Genomic DNA, 23,960 nt, shown 5'->3' on the forward strand with positions numbered 1-23,960 from the left:
ACGGTGTTTTGTTTTGTTTTGTTTTGAGAAGGAGTCTTGCTCTGTCGCCCAGGCTGGAGTGCAGTGGCAGGATCTTGGCTCACTGCAAGCTCCGCCTCCTGAGTTCACGCCATTCTCCTGCCTCAGCTTCCTGAGTAGCTGGGAGGGACTACAGGCGCCCGCCACCTCGCCTGGCTAGTTTTTTGTATTTTTTAGTACAGACGGGGTTTCACCATGTTAGCCAGGATGGTCTGGATCTGACCTCGTGGCCCACCTCCCCTCGGCCTCCCAAAGTTCTGGAGTTACAGGTGTGAGCCACTGGGCCCGGCTGAAACGTTTTTTTACCCTGTTCGGTCTTACAGGTGATGACAGCTGCTGCTATTGTGTCTGGGTTGCTATTGTTTTTTTCCCCCACTTCACCCTGTCTTCACTAAAGTCTCTCCATGTAATCACATGGGGTGAATGCAGTTTCTTGCCAGGGCTCCGAATAATAGAAGTCAACAAAATACTCTGTACAAAACCCTTTATAAAAGTCTGCCATGTGCCGTATTAGCATATTAGGTCAATAGAAGATATAAAGAGAACCTTTTTAAAAATCAAAATTACTATAGAACTTTTCAGATTCTCAATATGAAGACTAAAGATAACCCTGATTTCATTTATGATTTTAAAATTGTGAGCAGTATATAATAGCACTTTTCAAAGGAGTATTGAAAAGATGACATGAATTAACTTAACCTGAGGAAAGTACCTGGCCCGGCCTCTAGCAGCGCTCCACGTGTCAGCCTTTCCTCCTGTCCCGTGGGCTGGGTACTGACAAAATCTCCCATCTTCAAGAAGTGTGGTGGAACTGTACAAGGCACTGATGATTCAATGATAAGACCTGCTTAGTGTTTGCCAGAAGTGGACAGTCCATAAGGAAAGAAAGGCATGCATATCTTGTTGTTTTCAAATAGTAGTAGTATCCTTTCTATGGTACTGAGATGACAAATAGTGTGCTTAAAAACAAACAAACAAAAAACGAGCAAAAGGCAGAGTAAAAGTATCTAACAGGACCCATGTCTTCAGTCACATGCTTCCTGCCCCTTAAACAGATTTAATGCCAAGAAATAGTCCCGTGTTTTCAAGTACTTTGGTGATTAAGTTAATTCTAGAATAATAGATAAGGATCAAAGTATATTCATTTAGAAATTTGCAAATGCATCTTTGGTAATCATGTCTGTGTGTTTTCCTATTTTGGTAAGCCAGGAACATTTGACCAAATTGTGGTTATATCTCTTATATTCAGGACTTTAGATATTATGGTTGAAAATTTTCTGAAGGGAAAATAGCTTTGCTGTTCTATTGCCACTTTTTTTTTCTCCTGCAAATCATGGGATGCCACTTTTTTTTTTTTTTTAAAGCAAGGAATTACACTTGCTTTTAGGGTAAACATAGGTGTTGTGCTGCCTGGTATAATACTTAGTAAAATAACATTTTATGTAAACCTTCACTGTCACATGCCAGGCACTGTTCTATGCATGTTATACACAGTAATTGGTTTAATCCTTACAGTGCCCTGCCGAAACTGTTACCATTTTACAGATGAGGAAACTGAGGCACACAGATGATAACTGACTAGTTCTTGGCAAGCCTGGGATTTGAACCCAGGTAGTCTGAAGGGCCATGTTCTTAGCCAGTATGCTACGTTGCTTCTGGTTCACTGTGTTGGATATGTGCCTTTAGTTTGAGTTCAGTTGCTTATTAGGGCACAAACCCACTTTTAAGTGTAAAATTACAAACTCTAGAGATGTTACATTTTAGGACAAAATAAAGAAGCAAATTTGGTTGCTGATTCATTTCCATTGATTCCATGTTAAAGATTTCAGTTGGCATCACTCTTATTTATGGACTCTAAAATCCTATGTAAACTTCTGGAAGACCTTTTCCCTTTGATGCATTAACACTTTGAGTTTCAAGACTTAAAATGAGGAGCAAAAATGTTACATTTGGTGCTTCAACATTTTCTTATTTTACTTTCTAATTATGTCAACATTTCCAGAAAACATTAGAAGGGTTATAGAAATGTAAGTATGCATTTATATACTTTATAAAATTGATTGAAATCCTACAGTGAAAACTTTTTGGAAAGCAAATTCAACAGCAAACACTTGACCGTACCATTTGAGAAATGTCTGTTGTGTATTGATTGTTTTAGAATAAAACAGCTTGATTATGGGCCAAAATGTTTATAATTTGACTACTGATTCAGACCATTTAGCTCTGTAGATGAGAGTTCTGTATGGATCAATTGGCTTCACTCTGTTTTATGGTTATAGTCTGCAACTACAGAATGGCCGATTAATCTTGGGAAGGGGAAGACAGGGTCAAAAGAAAGTCAGCAATCGATAAACCTTGCTATAGATTAAGCTTAGAATGCAAGTTCTGTTGACAAAAGTTTCTATCATCAGCTGAATATAATTTGGCTTCCGTCATTAGGAATGAGATAAATCCTAACTGTCCAACAGAAATCTGGGCTTGTTTCTAAAGGAGTTAAATATGTTTGACCTGAAAGTTTAAACCTATTACATTAAATGATTAAAGGGGCCTTTTTTCATAGTCTGATCAATGGGTTGCAAATGCTCTGCAGATGGGAGGTGGCAGTAGGAAGGAATTATGCAATATCATGGAAATTTCTCTTCCTTTAGTTTAGCAGGAAATATTTCTGGTAGGAAGACATACATGAAAATAGGTCTGTTGTGTAATGTCATTTTAGAACCAAACTTTGTTGGGTTAAGATGCTTTTATGGAAAAGGTCCTTTTAAAAACTTGGTACTGTATGTTTTAGTTAAGATGACACTTTTTGTGTCCTTGTTTGCTGAAAAGGTTCAAGTACATAAAGAATTGTGTTATTAAATCACCCACTAACAACAATTTCCTTAAAGTTTATATATTTGTGAGAAGGTCACAATATACATACTTTCAAAAAACAAAATACCTTGGTTTATACACTGTCAAAACAGTCTATAGAAATCAAAACACATTGAAACAAAGGCACAGATACTAGGCGAAAGAGGCAGAGACTTCCTATATACACTACAACTTGCTATTCACATTTCAAAGTACTTGTTTCAAGTGATCACATTTCTCACCTACTACCTTTAAACTAATATGCTTCTGGAAATGTGGTTTTCCTCCAAGGACAGGGATTCAATTTAGCTCAGCTCTGGCTCATTAGTGTGAATAAACAGAAGGGCTTTGCTTCAGGGAGGTAGACAGGAATCACAACAACGCTTGACTTTAATGAGACTGCATTGCCACAGAGGTTATCTTTTCCAGATGACTTCCAACATTGTCAGTGACAGTGAACTGTTGGGAGCAGATCTTGGCTCAAACCTTTAGGGAAAATGAACTAAATCAGCATGAGCCATTGTCAAGTTTAAGGTGACAGCTGAAGGCTGCGTGTGGTGGCTCATGCCTGTAATCCCAGCACTTTGGGAGGCTGAAGCAGGAGCATTGCTTGAGCCCAGGAGTTTGAAACTAGCTCGAGCGACATAGCAAGACCTCATCTCTACGAAAAAATTAGAGACTTAGCCAGGTGTGCACATCTGTAGTACCAGTTACTGGGCAGGCTGAGGCGGGAGGAAGGCTTGAGCCCAGTAGTTAGAGGCTGCAGTGAGCCATGATTGTGCCACTGCACTCCAGCCTAGTAACAGAGCGAGATCTTGTCTCTAATAATAATAAAAGGGGCAGCTGGAGTCCACCAGAGGTATTGTCCATCAGGGATCTTTTCAGCAGGCACTAAACTGCTGGGGAGAGTTTCATCTTTTTTTTTTTTTTTTTTTTTTTTTTGAGACGGAGTCTGGCTCTGTGGCCCGGGCTGGAGTGCAGTGGCCGGATCTCAGCTCACTGCAAGCTCCGCCCCCCAGGTTTACGCCATTCTCCTGCCTCAGCCTCCCGAGTAGCTGGGACTACAGGCGCCCGCCGCCTCGCCCGGCTAGTTTTTTGTATTTTTTAGTAGAGACGGGGTTTCACCGTGTTCGCCAGGATGGTCTCGATCTCCTGACCTAGTGATCCGCCCGTCTCGGCCTCTCAAAGTGCTGGGATTACAGGCTTGAGCCACCGCGCCCGGCCGAGAGTTTCATCTTGAGCCTTTACAACAACAAACAACTTTTTTCTGTGAATCTGATTGCCTAGGTAGAAATGTCCTTTTCAGTGGCCTCAGTGATACATTGATACTGTTTATGGTCATTTACAGTAAAGAAAATATGTCCTGCAAAGGGACAGACCACCAGAATATTTAATTCTATGACAAATACCTTATTTGAGGAGCTCATGAGCCTCATGACCAGTCACTTCTGGAGAGTGCAGGAGTTCAAAGTGTCCCAGCCCTTTTTGCTCTTCAGTGTTTCAAAATATCTGCATGGAGAAGCTGTTTTCTTGCAAACAAGAATTCTCTGGATTCTCATGCCATCATTGGCACACAACTCCCCTCTGAAAGAAGAGCTGTTGGCCAGAAATATTTTCTCAGTGTGATTTATGGCATTCCACCTGGCTGTCTCCATCAGTCTCTACTAGCAGAGCCACCCCCAAATGACCCAGAGCCATCCTTTCCACTCCAGTGGAGAGGCTTCCAAAACATGCTGCAGTTGGGTCCCTGGCACTGACTTGCAACTGAAGCTCCTCAGGAGTTGGTAGGAGGAAGTGGAGGAGGGGGGACTGGTGCCTGTAGCTCCTGGCTTTCCTCTCTGACCAACGCATAGCGCCTGGCTTTTCTAGGGTCAGGCTCTGGCGTCTCCTCTGCCCATCTCCCCACACGGCGCACACCTTTGGCCACCTTGGGTGCATTCCTGCAAGGATTGTGGTCATAGATGACCAGCTTCAGACTTGACAGATGGGCCAGGCTGGGGAAGTAACGGATGCTGTTCTGGTCCACATCAATCACCTCCAGGAAGGGCATGTGAAGCAGCACAGCGGGGAAGTCAGTTAGCCGGTTGCCCGAGAGCCAGATGGTCCTCAGCTCCTGGAGGTGCCGGAGCTGGCCTGGCAGCAAACGCAGGGCATTAGAGCCGGCATGCAGAGTCTTAAGGAGACTCAGCTCACAGACAACCTCTGGCAGCTGGGTGAGGCAGTTGGCCTCGATCCATAGGGTCCTGAGGTTCTGGAGCAGGCTCAGCTCACTGGGGAGGTCGCAGAGTTTGTTGTTGCCCAGGTAGAGGATGCAGAGTTGTTTCAAGGTGCACACCACTTGGGGCAGAGCCTTGAAGTTGTTGAAATCCAAGGCCAGAATCTGCAGGTTCTGTAGCTGCCCCAGCTCCGGAGGCAGGCTGTTGAGGTGGTTGTCGCTCAGGTAGAGCTTGACCAGCTCCTTGAAGGAGCACACGTGCAGGGGGAAGCGGCGTAACTGGCTCCCACTCAGATCCACCATCTTGTCCAGCGGCATCTCATGGAGGTCCCTGACCACATAGTTCTGGCAGCGGTCAGCAGGGATGAAGGCCACGAGGGCCCTGATGGTGTTCCCCATGCAGAGGCTGGGGGTATGGTGAGCCCCAGAGGACCGACTCACGGAGTGGGGCTGGCTCAGCTGACTGCTCTGGGGCCTATCCTACCCTCCCATTATAACTTGGGGATTGCATGACAAAAGCCAGTCACTTTGACAGAGAAAAGTGCTCCTGATAGCAACTTGAGTGTCTGGTGACAGTGCAGCAGTCCGGCAGGGGCTGGGAGGCCATGTCTGACTCACATGCTTGCCTTTAATCACCTAAGCTCCAATCCCCTTTATCAACTTTTTTTTCATTTCAAGCTGAAAATAGCTTTGCTGTTTTTTCCCTAATGATAAAATATTAACACATCACATAAAGGTGTAAAAGAAGAAAATGAAAAACACCCATAGTTCTATTATGCAGAGATAAATACTGTATACATTTGCATGTGTCCTCTAGCCTTTTTGCTATAAGTAATCATTTGTTTTTTAAAATTGCACTTTAGGAGCTTTTTTTTTTTTTTTTTTTTTGAGACAGGGTCTCATTCTGTCACACAGGCTGGAGTACAGTGGTGCAATCTTGGCTCACTGCGGCCTTGACTTCCTCGACTCCAGCAATCCTCACACCTCAGCCTCCTGAGTAGCTAGGACTACAGGTGCACACCACCATGCCCGGCTAATTTTTGTATTTTTTGTAGAGATGAGGTTTCGCCATGTTGCCCAGGCTGGTCTTGAACTCCTGGGCTCAAGCGATCTGCCCATCCCGGCCTCCCCCTGGGATTACAGGCGTGAGCCATGGCACTTGGCTAGGAACCTTATTTTTTAATCATGACATATCATGAACATATTTTTATGTTTGCAGGTATCTATGCAATTATTTTTAACACCTGCATAGTATTCCATTATATGGATGTACAGTAATTTAAACAGTTCTCTGTGGTTAGGCATCTAGGTTGTTTACAATGCACGACTATTATAAACATCCATGTGCATACAGATGTGAGCAACAGTCCACTCATTTCTTTGGAAACCATCCTTAGAAGTGTTGCTGGAGCAGGCCAGGTGCAGTGGCTCACGCCTGTAATCCCAGCACTTTGGGAGGCCGAGGTGGGCGGATCACTTAAGCCCAGGAGTTTGAGGTCAGCTTAGGCTACATGGTAAAACCCCGTCTCTAATAAAAACCGCAAAAATTAGCTGGGTGTGGTGGCGTGCACCTGTAATCCCAGGTACCTGGGAGGCTGAGGCAGGAGAATTGCTTGAACCTGGGAGGCAGAGGTTTGCAGTAAGCTGAGATGGCACCATTGGACTCCAGCCTGAGTAACAGAGTGAGACTCCGTCTCAAAAAAAAAAAAAAAAATGTATTGTTGGATCATAGATATGCATCATTTACAGGTTTTTCATTGATGGCTCCTCTGTACCCCACCAAATCTGAACCAGTACACACACCCACCAGCAGTGGTTACAGGTGTCTACTTTCTCATGTCTTCGTTCTTATCAGATGATATCTTTCCACAGTTTAAAAACTTGCCTTTGACAAAAGATAAGCAGAAAAGCAGAAGAAAGAGAAGAAAGCTAGCCTTCTGGGTGTTAAATAAATTCGGATGTATTCCTACAGTGCATCTGTGTCAGGTATGTTTGACCGCCCATGAAAGGTTTGTGCTTCCCTACCATAGTGTCCAGTAGTTCCAGACAAGCAGCTGTCCAGCTGGGACAGTTTCCTGGTGCTGGTCTACAGGTGAAAGTCTTCAAGTTCTGGCCAAAGTAATGTGTGCAAAAGTGTTAGATGTCACCTCTAGACTTGGCTTACTGTAAAACAAACCTTTCACCCTTCTCCACACTCTCCTTCCCCATCTACTGGCTGGATATTGTCACCCAGAGTGACTTTAGGAGCCACCAAGTATGTGGAAGTCATATGTTGAAGGTGGAATCCCCAGTTGGATTGAGGTAAATGAGAAATAAATATTAATTATGTGATGTCATTGAGATTGGGGGCTTATCTGTTATATTACTTTATACATACAGCAGTTGTTAAAAATAAGGAGGTAAATCCACATATACTGATATGGGAAGTGATTCCAGATAAATAAAGTAGGAAGGGATAAAAGCAAATTTCAGAATAGTTTTTTAATGATTCCCATCTGTGAAAAAATAAACGTATGTCTTTGTGTGTGCATAAAAATATCTGTAAGAAATAATGGTGATTAACTCTGGAAAATCTACCTGAGGGTTTGTGGGTGATAGGGATGCTGACTTTTCCATTTAGATCCTTTTGTACTCTTGATTTTTTTTTTAACTAGAGGCATTTATCATTTTACATTTAAAAACTCCAGTCCAAAAGCAACCAATCCATCAGCTTACCTGTTCTCTGAATAGAGTTTCAGGATGGGTGAGGGGGCCTGGCACACCCTTGCTCCGCATCCCATGAATTTGCTGCTGAATTGCTTGTAACGGACCACACCGTTGAGAAGCGCCTTGTGAATGGCGATTCTACAGAGCTGTTTGGTGATGCAGCAGAGCTACCCACTTTCTGCTCACAGGTCACGACTGAAGCCAGTGTTCTTCTGGGACTTTCTACACATTGAATGTCAAGGGCTATTATCTTGAGCCCTCTTCTTGCTTTGCTTATTTGTATTAAAATAACTGGCCTTTTAACTCTGCTTTGCTGCTATATTTAGCATGGTCAGTGGTGACCATGAATGGTTATGAAGCAGCTGCCCTAATGTCATCCCTAGAAATGATAATGATAATAATGTTGCTACCAGGTGCCTTTTATATATTATCTATTCTTACAACACCAGCCAGATAAATATGTTTTACCTTACTTTTCAGATGAGAAAACTGTGTGTGGGTCAGAGAGGTTTAATTATATTATCAAATATTGACTGAACACCTACTATGCTGTAGATGCAGGTAATCAAGCAACTAACAAGATAGATAAAACCCTGATCTCACACAGTGTACGATTATATCAGGGTGGGTTTCTTTTTTTTTTTTTTTTTTGAGACGGAGTCTCGCTCTGTCACCCAGGCTGGAGTGCAGTGGCCGGATCTCAGCTCACTGCAAGCTCCGCCTCCCAGGTTCACACCATTCTCCTGCCTCAACCTTCCAAGTAGCTGGGCTACAGGCGCCCGCCACCTCGCCCAGCTAGTTTTTTGTATTTTTTTTAGTAGAGACGGGGTTTCACCGTGTTAGCCAGGATGGTCTCGATCTCCTGACCTCGTGATCCACCCATCTCGGCCTCCCAAAGTGCTGGAATTACAGGCTTGAGCCACCGCGCCTGGCCAGGGTGGGTTTCTGTTGAACCACACAAGGTGACAAACTTTGCCCCGCCAAACGGAATTTCTATGCAGCACTTTAGATAACAAAACACTTGAAGAAGATCTCTTACATGAAAATCAGAGATTGAAATAAGAATGTTTAAAATCAAGACAAAAAATCAAGAGACTAGAAGAAAATAATAAACTATAACATAATATTTTCAGAGAGTTAACTATAGCACTTGCGTGTTGGGTGTGGTATTACTAGGTCATTTAATCCTTACAGCAATCCTAAAATTTATGTACTGTTATTGTTTCCACTTGATAAAGAAAGAAATGGGGGAACAAGGAGTTTATGCAACCTGAACAAGCTAGTGTGTAGCCGAGCAGGGATCTGAACCCAGATCATCTTGCTCTATAGTCTGTGTTCCAAATACTGTGCCTTTCTTGGATGACGTAACATCCATGAAAAGAGTAGGATGCGATTAGAAAGAAAGAAAGATTCTAAGAATAAGAAAGGGCTCTTAGAAATAAAGATATGAAAAAAGCACAATTAAAAATAAAATAGAAGAAAAACAGTAGGTGTTTCCTCAAAAAATTAAAAATAGAATTATCAAATGATCCAACAATTCCACTTCTGGGTATATACCCAAACAAAATAAAAATAAAAACAGGATCCTTTTTTTGAGATGGAGTTTCACTCTTGTTGCCCAGGCTGGAGTGCAATGGCATGATCTCGGCTCACTGCAACCTCTGCCTCCCATGTTCAAATGATTCTCCTGCTCAGCCTCTCGAATAACTTGGACTACAGGGGTGCGCCACTATGCCCAGCTAATTTTTTTTTGTATTTTTAGTAGAGACGGGGTTTCACCATTTTGGCCAGGCTGGTCTTGAACTCCTGACCTCAGGTGATTCACCTGCCTCTGCCTCCCAAAGTGCTGGGATTACAGGTGTGAGCCACTGCGCCCAGTTAAGATGGGACATTTTTGCATATTTTACCACAATTCAAAAAATAAAATTAAAAACTGTAATAGAAGGCTTGAGAACATCTTGTCAAAAGTTAAAGAAAAGGTTGGGTGCGGTGGCTCATGCCTATAATCCCAGCAATTTGGGATGCCAAGGTGAGAGAAGTTTAAGACCAGCCTGGGCAACATAGGGAAACCCTGGCTCTACAAAAAATTGAAAAATGAACTGAGTGTGGTGGCATGCTCACCTGTAGTCCCAGTTACTTGGGAGGCTGAGGTGGGAGGATTGCTTGAGCCTAGGAGGTCGAGGCTGCAGTGAGCCATGATTGTGACACTGTGCTCCAGACTTAGTGACAGAGTGAGACCCTGTCTCAAAAATAAAATAAAATTTAAAAAGAGAGAGGCTGGGCATGGGGGCTCACGCCTGTAATCACAACTCTTTGGGAGACTGAGGCAGGGGATCACCTGAGGTCAGGAGTTTGAGACCAGCCTGACAAACATGGTGAAACCCCCCTCTCTACTAAAAATACAAAAATTAGCCGGGCCTGGTGGTGGGCACCTGTAGTCCCAGCTACTCGGGAGGCTGAGGCAGGAGAATCACTCGAACCCAGGAGACAGAGGTTGCAGTGAGCCAAGATCGTACCACTGCACTCCAGCCTGGGTGACAAGAGCAACACTTCATCACACACACACACACACACACACACACACACACACACACACACACACACAAAATTAAAAAAAAAAAAAAAAGAGGCCGGGCGCAGTGGCTCACGCCTGTAATCCCAGCACTTTGGGAGGCGGAGGCGGGCGGATCACGAGGTCAGGAAATCGAGACCATCCTGGCTAACAGGGTGAAACCCCGTCTCTACTGAAAATACAAAAAACTAGCCGGGCGAGATGGCGGACGCCTGTAGTCCCAGCTACTCGGGAGGCTGAGGCAGAACGGCGTAAACCCGGAAGGCGGAGCTTGCAGGGAGCCAAGATCGCGCCACTGCACTCCAGCCTGGGCGACAGAGCAAGACTCCGTCTCAAAAAAAAAAAAAAAAAAAAAAAAGAGAGAATTATGAAAGAAGCAAATAAAAGAGTTTTCTAGGGCTGACATATATGAGTTCTCTGATGAACCTGTCAACTTCGTAGCACAATAAATGAAAAAGACCAACACCACTGAAAATTTCAGGACACTGGAAAGAAGAGCCCAAAGGTTTCTAGATAGAAGACAACAGAGTACACATACACAGAACTAGAAACGAGAACATCATTGGGCATTTCAGTACCACTATTGGAAACTAGAAGATAACAGAGCAATGCCTTCAAAATTGTAAGGTTAAAATAATGTCCAGTATAGAATCTCACATCTAGTAAAAGTAGGATTTAGAATGATTTTTTTTCAAGTAGAAAAGATGTCAAAAAGTTTCCCTTTTATGCACAAATTCTAAGAAAGCAGTCAAGGAAGTGCTTTATCAAAATGGAAGACACAGAATCCAGGAACCAACAGCCCCAGCAAAGGAAACAGGAAGATTTCAGGGAGCAGGGAGAGCCACAGGAGGCTGGCCAAGAGTGCATCACTGGCCCGAGGAGTGCAGTGCGCCCCGGTTGGAGGGTGTCTCCGAAGGACCCAGCAGAGCACCTCCAGGAAAGGGTCAGTATTTGTGCATCTGCTGCAACAGAAGGCATGTATCTGCCTGAGGGGAACTGAAAACAGAACCAGTGAGCGAAACAGTCTCACCCTTCTGTGTCCAAGCCTGGAGGATCTAGGAGCGGGGATCAGGGGAGAGGATGTGGAGTAAAGAAGGAAAACAGTAAGCTCTGTATCCCCCTCCCCCCCACCCCTCCCCCGCCCCAACTCAGCCCCGAGACCCTCTCTCAACCCCAGCTCTTTCTCATTGTTGATCCCTAAGCCACAGGCCAGGCCTCACCTGGGAGAAGGAGAGAAGTTTTAAATTGAATGAGATGTTAAAAGTTTGGATGAGACATTAAAGTTTGGACAAACATTTGACTGAAAATTTTAATACCTGAAAGTGTCGAGAAAGCTGTGCAATCTACCCTAGATATGATCCAGGGGCTGGGGTGTGGGTAGGGATTTCATAGAGCGTGTGTGAGGAAGGAGGAGGAGGGACAAGGCTGATGGTGGACTATTCCCCACTGGGTTCAGCCTCCATATGAAACCCGCATTTTGGGGAATAAAATGATCAAGGTGACCCCCAGAAGAACTGAAAACAGCCTATACCAAAAGGAAGCGCACACACCTACATCCCAAAGAAAAAACAATACGTATTAGTGATATTGTAACTATATATATAGGTTTTTGCCCATGGTTCCTGGCTCATAACTCCCATAGCCCCGTCACAATCCCTTGTTGTAATGTTGGGGGCACTTTAGGTGCCAAGAGCAGGTCTAAGGAAACAGAATCTCAGGACTCGAATCTGCTGGTGGGTCAGGAGACCCTCATTCCAGAGAGGGTTTTGCCTCATTCCCTGGAGGAAAGAAGGCTGCACAGAGGCCAAGAAGAATCTGAACAGATGGGCCTTGCTGGGTTTAGATCATATCCTTTTTGTCAAATCTCGTTTCTACAGGCTTGTCAATCATGAAGACTGTCAATCAGTGAAGTCTCCATAAAAGGCCCAAGAGGAGAGGGTCTGGGGAGCTTCCAGCTAACTAAGCGCGTGGAGGTTCCTGAAGAGCTGTGCCCAGGGAGGGCGTGGAAGCTCCACACCCCTTCCTCCATGCCGTGTCTGTGCATCTGTTCATCTGTACCCTTTGTAACGTCCTTTATCATAAACCGGTAACTGAAAGTAAGTGTTTCCCCGAGTTCGGTGAGCTGCTCCAGCAAATTAATTGAACCTAGAGGGGGCTTGTTGGGACCTTAACTTTAAGCTGATCAATCAGAAGTCCTGGAGGCCGGAACTGGTGTCTGAAGGCCGGGGTGGCGCTTTTGGGGACTGAGCCCTCAGCCTGTGGGATCTGATACTCTCACCAGGAAGGCAGAGTCGGAATTGAATTGGAGGGCACCCGGCTGATTTCCACGGCAACGTTGCTCCCTTGCTGGCTGGCAGGGAGAAATCCCCACACATACTTTGGGGTCACAGAAGTCTTCTTTGTTGATGATTGTTGTGGCGGTGGTGTGAGAACAGAGGAAAAAGAGGGCTTGCGTTTTTACAAACCTTATTGCAAAAGGTAGAAGAAAAAGTGTTGAAACTAAAAACCATAAAGTGACTGTTCTGTTTTCCAATTAGTTAGCTTTGAGGTGCAGCTGGCTTCTCCTTGGTTTGAAATCATGGTGACGCTGGTGGTGGACACAGAGAAGAGCCCCACAGGCGGAATCCTGGGCCTTCCAGAAGAGCAGTCCAGAAGCAACCTTGTCCCACCAAGCTTGGGTCTGACCATTCGCACCTGTTGGTTTTGAATTCAACTGCTCCATGGAGGCGTTTGCCCAAACCTTGGCTTCAAGCTAATTAATGTTGCGTCTTCAAACACTTCAAGGTGCAGTTCTAGTGTTGCGGTTCTTAATTTCAGTACAATATAAACTGTCTTTGAATGATTTGGATGACAAGGAATTTATTATGTTAGGAAGCTCACAGACCTCCTTGCCTGTGCTGCAGAACTGCACTTGGATGCTATGGCTAGGACCAATGTCCTGAATTACAGTGCAGCGCTGGTCTTGTGAAGGTATCATTGTCACCACCCCTGGGCCCAGCCCCCCACTGCTTGTACTTCCAAGCCCACTGGGGCTGGCTGCTGCCTCCAAACCTGGTGTAGCCCCCACCATGGCTACCTCCCTCTTCAGAAGGGATTTTGCCTAAGTCCTGCTTTTTTGTGTCACTAGCAGTTGAATCAGGGCCAACGGGGAAGACTCGTTGATTACGTGCCACAGCCGAGCCACAAGGGAGGCTGGGGTTCAGCTTTCGGCTTCTATAATGGGGAGTGATCATTTTCCACCACCAAGATTTATAAGGTGAGAAATTCCCCAAACGTGGAAAGCTGTCAGTCAAAAAAAAAATCAGATACTCACCACAACTAGCCTGTAGTTCACGCCCATCCTCCCATGGCTGTCAAGGAGGGTTTTCCTGACCACGCTGTTTAAGCTAGGCTGACTCTACTCCCAGTTTCTCTCCATGTTAGCACTTATCACAATTTGTGATGGTTTTATTTCTTAGGTCTCTTGCTTGCCTGCTGGACTGTAAACTCCCTGAGGCCAGGGATTGTGCCAATCCTGTTCACTGTTGTATTTTCAGCACTAACAACAGCATTTCAAACAATATGGGCATTCATCTATTCAATAAATAAGTGGTGCACAATGGACACAATTTCCTGCCCTCCCAGAGCATCTGAATGAATGAACAAATGAACAAAGGATGCATTACTCTTAGCTTGCTAATGTAAACTCAGATCGCTGGCAGCCAGTGACTTGATAATATATATTTATGAATAAATAACATTTTCCACCCTTGATTATCATTGAGGTAAAGGAGAGTGGTTCTGAGAAGAACTTATAAAATTTATCAGAAGAGTTAAAAAGATATATACAGGGTTGAAAGAACCCAGAAATGAATTCACATTTGGTTGGTAACTGTAAGATAAGCTCCAATCTTTGACTTTCCAGAAAACAATGCAAGGGGGGAAGCTGAAGAATTCCCCTGAGACTTTAGCCTACCACTATGAAAATGTGCTGAGCCTGCTCTATGGACGCGGCCAGAGCAGGATTCCAGAGAAGTCTCCCAAGATATTCTGTAAGTTAATTAGATTCTCTTTCAATGTTGAACTGCTGGAAACTGTTCAATAGCAACTGCTGTGCTAAGACAATTATTCTGAGAAAAATGAGCTTCAAAAATCGCCATGAAATGAAACTTGAATCCTGAAGAAATTCCATCATCAACTCACAGGGTGAGGAGCCGGGGCAAAGTTGAGGGAAGGGTGGCCTTTTTTTTTTTTTTTTTTTGAGACAAAGTCTCACTCTATCCGTAGGCTGGAGTGTAATGGCACAATCTTGGCTCACTGCAACTTCCGCTTCCTGGGTTCAAGCCATTCTTGTGCCTCAGCCTCCTGAGTAGCTTGGATTACAGGCCTGCCCGGCCATGCCCGGCTAATTTTTTTGTGTTTTTAAGTGGAGATGGGGTTTTGCCATGGTGGTCAGGCTGGTCTCAAACTCCTGACCTCAAGTAATCCACCCGCCTCGGCCTCCCAAAGTGCTGGAATTACAAGCATGAGCCACTGAGCTCAGCCAGGGGTGGCATTTTATAGCCTATATGTGCGCGAAAGGAACCAAGGTCAGGAGAATGGGCCTTGGTAAAATTCTGCTTTATAGTCCCCAGGAACCGGCAATGAGGGGATGTGCTCTCTGAAGCTGGGCTTCTGGATGGCCTGGAGAGAGGCCTGGCCCAGGATTACAGCCAGAGGATGCTTTGGTCCATTTTGATGACCATCTGCTCCCTACTTCACAAAGGTAGAATTTGCCATCAGAATGCACTTCAGTCTCAGAGTGGCCTTTGGACAAAAACAACAAAAACAACAAAACCCCACAGATCAGCACTTCTTCATCAGAGAGTTTCAATGGTTCCGTCGGGCTTAATGCAGTCTTCTAAGTACGTCCTCCAAATGTATCAGCCTCTGCCAGGGGACAGTTGGCAATGTCTGAAGACATTTTTGGTTGTCACACTGAGAGGGTGCTTCCGGCATGTAGTGAGTAGGGCCTAGGATGCTGGTAAACATCCTGCATTGCACAGGACAGCTGCCGGCAACAAAACTTATCTGGACCAAAATGTCAGTGGTGCTGAGGTTGAGAGCCCCTGGGCCCTAATGCCAGCCAGCTGTCTTCCAGGGAAGTGCATCCCCGTCATCATAAAATAGATACAACAAGTAGTATTTTATCTTCCTGACTGGAATACAATTTGTCTTCAGTCTCAAGGAAGGTTTTCTTTCAATTTAATAAAGTGGAGTGGGATCAAATACAGCTATACTTTCAAGAATTTCCTTTGGCAGCTTTGATATTTCCAGATCTTCTTGACAAGTAGAGGGCTGATAATGTGCAGGCAACTTTGGGTTGGGACTCATGAAATTTGAATCAACGATAAGCCTTATAAAAGATGCATGAAGTCACCTATAAGGCTTTTTGTTTTGTTTTTGTTTGTTTTTTGACGGAGTAGGAGGTGGGGGACTGGTGGATCTTGCAATGCATTTTCCAGTAGAAATAATGCTATAAATTATGGTATTTTATATCAGTCTATAATTGGCTTAATTCATAGAGCAACAGTATGGTGATGGTACAGTGATTGCAGTCTTACTGACTGCTGTGTGTAAGATGGTTTCTGTGTGGAAACAGATTCTGAGCTGCAGCTCAAGCAACAGGGCCAGTAGCTAGAGGTGGTTTAGAGGATGGTAGATGCCATCTGGGGACACCAGGGGCTGTGCATATTGCTGCTTCAGTACAACCAGGGTTCTTCCAGCAAGCAAGAAAAGGGAGGTGAGGAAGGAAGCCCACAGTGCCTGGCACTGGAATGTATGATGTGTGTGGGTTGGCATTCAGTTGGATTTGGGATAGAATTTCATTTCTACCATTTCCCGACTGTATGGCCTTGGAGACATTGCTTAACCTCTTTGAAAGTCTTTCTACATTTGTCAAATGGAGATAGTAATGATAACTAAATTAAACAGAGAGAAGTACATGGAGATGATAATAATAATCATCGTGGTAAGGGGCCAGGTGCAGTGGCTCACGCCTGTAATCCTAGCACTTTAGGAGACTGAGGCGGGCAGATCACTTGAGGTCAGGAGTTCAAAACCAGCCTGGCCAACATGGTGAAACCCCGTCTTTACTAAAAATACAAAAAATTAGTTGGGCATGGTGGTGCACGCCTGTAATCCCCAGCTACTTGGGAAGCTGAGGCAGGAAAATCGCTTGAACCCAGGAGGTGGAGGTTGCAGTGAGCCAAGATCACGCCATTGCACAGCAGCTTGGGTGACAGAGCAAGACTCTGTCTTAAAAAATAAAATAAAATCATGGTAAGGATTAAATGACAGTACCTGGAATACAGCTGAAGCTGAATACATGTCAGTTTCCTCCCGCCAGCCCTCCCAACTTTCTCTGTTGCCAACATAGTACTCGCCTGGTATCACCTCACAAAGAATGTCAATATTTGCCCAAATCTGTGGTCAGCTCCAGCCATATCCATAAAACTCCTGCCAACTTAGAATCTCCTGGAATTGAGCAACCTCACAACTTTGGGAACCAATGAACCAATGAGCTACCAAGAAGCCTGAGGAGTAGAGAGAGGCTGCTGAACGAGAGCAATGAAGCCGATCTTGGTGGCTCTGCTGTGCTTTCCGATTGTCACGGGCATAGGGAGGTAAGTGGACCTTGGCGTAGCGTGAGGCCTTGACGTCGTCTCTCCTTGGTTGTCACCTCTCATCCCCTCCACGCAGCGGGGCTGACATTGGAATGGGATAATTTGAAACTGGGCAGGGGACTGACACTGTGAGCTCACTCATCTTTTTCTCTCCTTTTAGGATTTCTTTGATCCAACCCATGTCCAGCAGGCGTCATGTTTGAGAAGCAGGGACCCTGGAGGAGTTCAGGACAGACCGCCAGCTGGACGTGTCTCTGTGAGCTAGCTATCTGAGGCTCTTTCCTCCGGAAGTGTATTTATGTGCCAGGATGATCTAAGAGCATTTACATAATTATATGAGTGGACTATGTGAGTTGACTGGGGATCTGTGGACATCTGACTCTAAAACGCCACAAACCAACTGGCCTCCCCAAGGTGCTCAGGGCAAGCTGTGCTTTCCTTTCGTTGGAGAGTTTTTCCTATTTGTGTGTGGAGGGAGAAGGGTCATTGGTTCAATATGGCCTGTCCCACGTGTCTTTCAGACGGTAGGGTTCAGTGTGGAGCTTTGCTGAATCCTGCCCCGTTGGAGTCCTACTGAGGGGAGTGGGACTGGTACTGTGGGGAGGGTCCTGGACTTGCGCTCTGAAGATCTGCGTTTGAATTTTTTAAATTGCTGTGGAACCTTGAGCAAGTCGTTTAACTTCTCATGATCTCCTCCCATCATCTGGAAACAAGAGAGTCAGACCAGATCACCCCAAAGGATCACATCAGGCTTGGCAGCCTGGACTTCCCACTGGGTGACTCTGACGTCACTGAACGTGCTGTATTGCTCAGCTGCAAACGTAGGTTAACGGTGGGGCAAGTGGGGTGGGATCATGCTTGAGAAAAACATTGCTTTAGTTTTAGTTAAATGCTGGGCCACAAAATTAAAATTGGCAAAGAACCTTTTTTTTTTTTTTTTAAAAAGACAGGGTTTCACTCTGTTGCCCAGGCTGGAGTGCAGTGGTGTGATCTCAGCATACTGTAGCCTCAGCTTTCCAGGCTTAAGCAACCCTCCTGCCTCAGCCTCCTGAGTAGCTGGGACTACAGGTGTGCACCACCATGTCCAGGCAATTTTTGTATTCTTTGTAGAGACAGAGTTTTGCCAAGTTGCCCATGGCTGGTTTTGAACTCCTGGGCTCAAGTGATCCACCTGCCTCAGCCTTCCAAAGTGCTGGGATTATAGGCTTGAGCCACAGCGTCTGGCCTGGCAAAGACCTTGGCCTAGCCACCCTTTTGTGTAATGGCCAAGATGCTCAGAGGGGCCAGCATGGCAAATGGAAAGAGGAAGCATGGGCTTTGTAGTCAGAAAAATGTGAGTGTTACTATCAGCTCTGCCACTGACGAGGAAACATTGTTTACCTTCTCAGAGCCTCAGTTCACTTACCTGCAAAATTGGAATAAGAACACCCACTGCATGAGGTTTTCCTGAGGTTAAAAAAATGATAATGTGTTTAAATAGTTTGCACATGGAAGGTGCTTGAAAACTGAAAACTGTTTTGTATGATTATCCTTTTCTTACTTGTGTTGTAATTAGGTATTGGGCTGTGACTATTCCAGTGTGTGCTGATAAATGCTCAAGTGAGCTAAACCTGAGCAAGCTCTGGTGCCAACTCCTCACTTCCTGGGTCCTATCTGGCCTCCTGGTTTGGTGTTAGGAAGACCTAAAGATGGCTGGGCCGACTCTATACCTTCCTGATTCACTGTCCCCTCCTTCAACTCTTCCTCCTACCATAACGTATAACACATAACACATAAAGTAGTCCTATGGTCTCTGATGTAGATATTTACCTCCTTACAAAGCAAAGACAGCTTTTTATTGACCTTGAATGGCGTTCTTTGAAATGTTGGCAAGATGCTGTTGTTTGAGCAGTACCTCACCATGTCTCATGTCCCCCTTTCCAGGGCGTAAACTGTTATTCCACTGGGTTCCCACCAGGCAGGGAATCAACTATCACTCAATAAACCTAGTTAAATGCCTTGAAAGGTGGTTCATAAACCTGCAGAAGACCCTAAGTCAGGCAGACGAGTGGAAGTGGCTTGGTCATCACTGACTATGGATGTCTTAAGACCAAGTCGGCTTTCTCCTTCATCAGAAGCACAGCCCTGGAAAGAATGCGTTTCACTAAAAATAGGGCAGTTGGAGGCATGACTGCACCAGCAGATAGTCTTCCCAGCAGCTTTTGGGGCAGGCTGACTGATAAAGCTTTCTGCTCCGGGTGCTCCAGATTACTCACAGCTGTTTCCAGACCAAAGCGCCCTGGGGAGGCTGGCATCACGCCATACGTCAGGTGCTTGTTATCAAACACTGCGTGCGAGGCCAGAGTCGGCCTAATTGGCCTCCAAGCCTTGCCTGGATGGAATGGATCAGGGAGGGCTGGCAACCTGTTCTGTCACTGTATTCTTTTTTTTTCTTTTTCTTTCTTTCTTTTTTTTTTTGAGACAGAGTTTCGCTCTTGTTGCCCAAGCTGGAGTGCAGTGGCTCGATCTTGGATCACTGCAACCTCCACCACCCTCCTGCCTCAGCCCCCCGAGTAGCTGGGATTACAGGTATGCGCCACCATGCCCAGCTAATTTTTGTATTTTTAGTAGAGACAGGGTTTCACCATGTTGGCCAGGATGGTCTTGATCTCTTGACCTCGTGGTTCGCCCACCTTAGCCTCCCAAAGTGCTGGGATTATAGGCATGAGCCACCACAACTGGCTAATTTTTAGTATTTTTAGAAGAGACGAGGTTTCACCATGTTGGCCAGGCTGCTCTCGAGCTCCTGACCTCAAATGACCTGCCCGCCTTGGCCTCCCAAAGTGCTGGGATTACAGGCCTGAGCCACCGCGCTCAGCCTCTGTCACTGTATTCTAAAACCCAGCAGTTTCCTTTACGTGTGTGTGTGTGTGTGGGGGTGTGTGTGTGTGTGTTTAACTTCTAAAAAAAGTTGGACTTTTTCCTTCCATTGTAGTTGAGGGTAGTATAACATAGTGGTTAATGGGTATGCTTCAGAGCCAAACTTCCTGGATTTGAAGCCTGTTCTCTTTTGTTTTGTTTTAAATTAACAAAACATATTTCTATTTTTTTTCTTTTATAGAGACGAGGGTCTCACTACATTGTCCAGCCTAGGCCTTGAACTCCTGGCCTCAAGGATCGTCTTACCTCGGCCTCCTAAACGTGCTGAGATTACAGGTATGAGCCACCACACATAGCCTCAAACTTAATTCTTTTAGAGTAGTTTTAGGTTCACAGCAAAATTGAGCAGAAAGTGCAGAGAGTTCCTATATACACCTTGTCTCCTCCCCTGCTATTAACATTCCCCTCCACAGTATATTTATTACAGCTGATGAAGCCATATTGACATGCCATTATCACTCAAAGTCCATCGTTTACATTAGGGTTCACTCTTGGTGTTATAGATTCTATGGTTTTTGATAAACGTATATGTTTCCCTCATTGTGGTATCATACAGAGTATTTCCACTGCCCTAAAAATCCTCTGTGCCCTTCCTAGTCATGCCTCCCTCCCCCCGGAAACCACTGATCTTTTTACTGTCTCCATAGTTTTGCCTTTTCCACAATATCATACAATTGGGATCATACAGTATGTAGTCTTTTCAGATCAGCTTCTTTCACTTAGTAAAATGCATTTAAGTTATCTTTAAGTATTTTCATGGCTTGATAACTCATTTCTTTCTAGAACTAAACGAGATTCCATTGTCTGGATATACCACAGTGATTTGTTCATTCACCCACTGAAGGCTATCTTGGTTGCTTCTAAGTTTTGGCAATTATGAATAAAGCTGCTATGAACATCTGTGTAGGTTTCTGTGCAGACATAAATTTGCAATTCATCTGGATGAATAACAAGAAGCGTGATTGCTGGATCATAGGGTAGGAGTAGGTTTAGTTTTGTAAGAAACTGCCAAGCTGTCTTCCAAAGTAGCTGTACGGTTTTGCTTTACCACCAGCAGTAAATAAAAGCCCCTCTTGCTCCATGTCCTCCAGCGCACTTGGTGTTGTCAGTGTTTTGGGTTTTTGGAGCCTGTTTTTGCTACTTCTTAGCTTTCGATGACTTGAGGCAAGTCATTAAATCTCTCTGCCTTAGCTTCTGAGTTTGTGAAACACAAAACAGTAGGACCTCCAAGACTGGGTTGATGTGAGGGTTAAATAAAGAGATTCATAGAAGGCATGAGGAATAGGGCTGGCGCCTGCATGTAGATTCAATAAACATTAGCTATGATGTTTGGATTAGGCTGGATTTCTGTCTTAAGAAACAGCTGAGATTCTGAGTGCAAAATAGTGTTTAGGCTGGGGGATGGATTCCATGAAGCTCTTTCTTTCTTTTTTTTCGAGATGGAGTCTTGCTTTGTTGCCCAGGCTGGAGTGCAGTGGCGTGATCTTGGCTCACTGCAACCTCTACCTCCCAGGTTCCAGCGATTCTCCTGCCTCAGCCTCTGGAGTAACTGGAACTACAGGCATGCACCATCAGGCCTGGCTAATTTTTGTATTTTTAGTACAAAAAATGGGGTTTCGCCATATTGGTCAGACTGGGCTCAAACTCCTGACCTCAGGTGATCCACCCACCTCGGCCTCCCAAAGTTCTGGGATTACTGGCATAAGCCACCACACCTGGCCTATGAAGTTATTTCTAATAATAAGAATTGACCCCATGCCATCACCATGCTGAGGGATATAATCTCATTTGAACACCACCACTAGGTGACAAGGTAGACACACGAATAGTCTCCACTATTAGGTGAAGAAATAGGGAGGTGACATCTGGAGGAGGAGGCTCCCAGGACCCCTTGTCAGCACCATGGCTGGCCTCCTATTGCTCTGGTCTGAGTGTTTACATAATTTGGTCTTACCGCTGGTAGAGTTCTTCCTGTGTCCTCAGGAAATAGCACAGGGAAGAGGGGAGAGTGGCAGGTGGAACAGGAGGGCCTTCAGGCAGTCTCCCTCTCCGCCTGGCGCCTGAATAGTGCTGAGAGGTTGCAGGGGTCTGGACATTCCAGATGAAGGATGTGCTGTTTCCAAGCCCAGCCACCCAATGCACAGACAGTGCTCTGTGGCTTCCTTCATGAACTGTCTATATGGAGAAAGTTTCTAGAAAAATGGCCACCATTTGTTGAATCCCCACTACATGCTCAGTACCCAGGAAAATGCCCATAGTAACTCTGTGGGATATGAACGATTATTAGCCTAATTTTCAGATAAGGAAGCAGGTCAGAGAGGTTAAGTAGTACCCAGGCCCAGAGTGAGTAAGTGGCAGACTTAGGAGCCTGACCTCGAAGCCACAGCCTTACAGGGACTATGCCCAGTGGGGAATGTCTCGGTACTACAAGAGGCAGACTCAGAGGCTTCTGACGAACGATGAAGGGGAGCACTTTTTAGGAAACTGCAGAAAAAGGAAAACAAAATTTGTGGAGAGGTCTGCTACATAGCCATGTTCCTCTGACGTCCAGAACAAAAGGATCCCAAGCCCCGTGGTTGGCTGCCCTGGCCCTCACCAGGCTTGGAGCCTGGGTCACTCTCTGTGCTAGCCTCTGTTGGAAGTGAGGCAGCCACAAGACCCCACTTGTTCCCTCTGGGACACCTGCTCTGAGTATAGTACATTCAGATGGACCCTGTGACCTGTCCTGAGGTGTCACGTCCACACTCGGTCTCCTGGCTCTGTGGGAGGAGCGCTTGGCCAGGCTGTGATGAGACAGAGCTCCTGCCATGGAAGTCTGGCACAGACTGTCCTGGATGTCCAGGCAAATACCTATTGCCTTGTGATACGGTTTGGATCTGTGTCCCTGCCCACATCTCACATGGAATTGTAATTGCCGATGCTGGGGGTGGGGTCTGGTGGAGGTGATTGGATCATGGGGGCAGATTGCCCCCTTGGTGCTGTTCTCATGATAGTGAGTGAGTTCTATCTAGATCTGTTTGCTTTAAAGTGTGTGGTGCCTCCCCGCCCTGACTCCTGCCCGTGCCACGTAAAGATGTGCCTGCTCCCCCTTTGCCTTCCGCCATGATTGTAAGTTTCTTGAGGCCTCCCCAGAAGGAGAAGCCACTATGCTTCCTGTACAGCTTGCAGAATCGTGAGCCAATTAAATCTCTTTTCTTACAAAGTACCCAGTCTCAGGTATTTCTTTATTTTTATTTTTTATTTTTGACAGAGTCTCACTCTGTTGCCCAGGCTGGAGTGCAGTGGCACGATCTCGGCTCACTGCAAGCTCCGTCTCCCGGGTTCAAGCGATTCTCCTGCCTTAGACTCCCGAGTAGCTGGGACTACAGGCGTGTGTGCCACCACGCCCAGCTAATTTTTTTTGTACTTTTAGTAGAGATGGATTTTAACCGTGTTAGCTAGGATAGTCTCGGTGTCCTGACCTCATGATCCACCTGTAATCCCAAAGTGCTGGGATTACAGGTGTGAGCCAATGCTCCCCGCCTATGTCTCATGTATTTCTTTATAGGAGTGAGAAAATGGACTAATATACCTTGACTCAAAACTGTGGAAATCACATTTAAGAATAGAAAGTGCTTGAAAAAAAATCTTTAAAAATATTATTCAGTGACAGCCTGGGCAACATGGCAAAACCCCATCTCTACCAAAAAAATACAAAAATTAGCTGCGCATGGTGGTGCACACCTGTGGTCCCAGCTACTCCAGAGGCTGGGGTGGGAGGATCACTTAAGCCCAGGAGGCAGGGTTTGCAGTAAGCTGTGATCCTGCCACTGCACTCCAGCCTGGGTGACAGAGTGAGACCCTGTCTCAAAAATAAATAAATAAATAAAAATTCAATGGAGAATTTATATTATACCTTATATATATTAATTTAGGTTATACCTTGATTACAGTTATGAAACAAAGATGAAAGGAGAAAGAAAAAGATCGGAAGGAAGCATGTTAAAATGATAATGGGTGATTTCTTTCCATTTTTTCCAAAACATGTGACACATTT

General features: G+C 45.2%; 1 protein-coding gene and 1 long non-coding RNA gene across 5 annotated transcripts; one reads left to right on the forward strand and one right to left on the reverse strand.

The window, feature by feature from the left end:
* Positions 1-487: 487 nt before the first annotated feature.
* Positions 488-7,986, reverse strand: LRRC10 (leucine rich repeat containing 10). 3 transcript variants are annotated; one of them, XM_005571510.5, is made up of 2 exons: positions 4,278-5,552; positions 488-841 (listed from the first exon to the last, which is right to left on the reverse strand). In XM_005571510.5, the coding sequence occupies exon 1, from the start codon at positions 5,480-5,482 to the stop codon at positions 4,643-4,645; it is 840 nt and encodes a 279-aa protein (XP_005571567.1). In that variant the 5' UTR covers positions 5,483-5,552; the 3' UTR covers positions 488-841; positions 4,278-4,642. The 3 variants fall into 3 exon arrangements, 1 of the variants encoding a protein (XP_005571567.1); XR_012420448.1 differs by lacking the exon at positions 4,278-5,552 and adding an exon at positions 7,799-7,986 and having other exon boundaries at positions 676-841; XR_012420449.1 differs by lacking the exons at positions 488-841; positions 4,278-5,552 and adding exons at positions 5,773-7,192; positions 7,799-7,986.
* A 9,179-nt stretch (positions 7,987-17,165) lies between these two features.
* On the forward strand, positions 17,166-23,127 carry LOC135966270 (uncharacterized). Of its 2 annotated transcripts, none has more exons than XR_010579497.2 (3): positions 17,166-17,826; positions 20,106-20,200; positions 20,708-23,127. It is a non-coding gene; the product is annotated as an uncharacterized lncRNA (long non-coding RNA). The 2 variants fall into 2 exon arrangements; XR_012420450.1 differs by lacking the exon at positions 17,166-17,826 and adding an exon at positions 19,471-19,573.
* Positions 23,128-23,960: the final 833 nt, after the last annotated feature.

This window comes from Macaca fascicularis, chromosome 11, assembly GCF_037993035.2.
Source record: "Macaca fascicularis isolate 582-1 chromosome 11, T2T-MFA8v1.1".
NCBI lineage: Eukaryota > Metazoa > Chordata > Mammalia > Primates > Cercopithecidae > Macaca > Macaca fascicularis.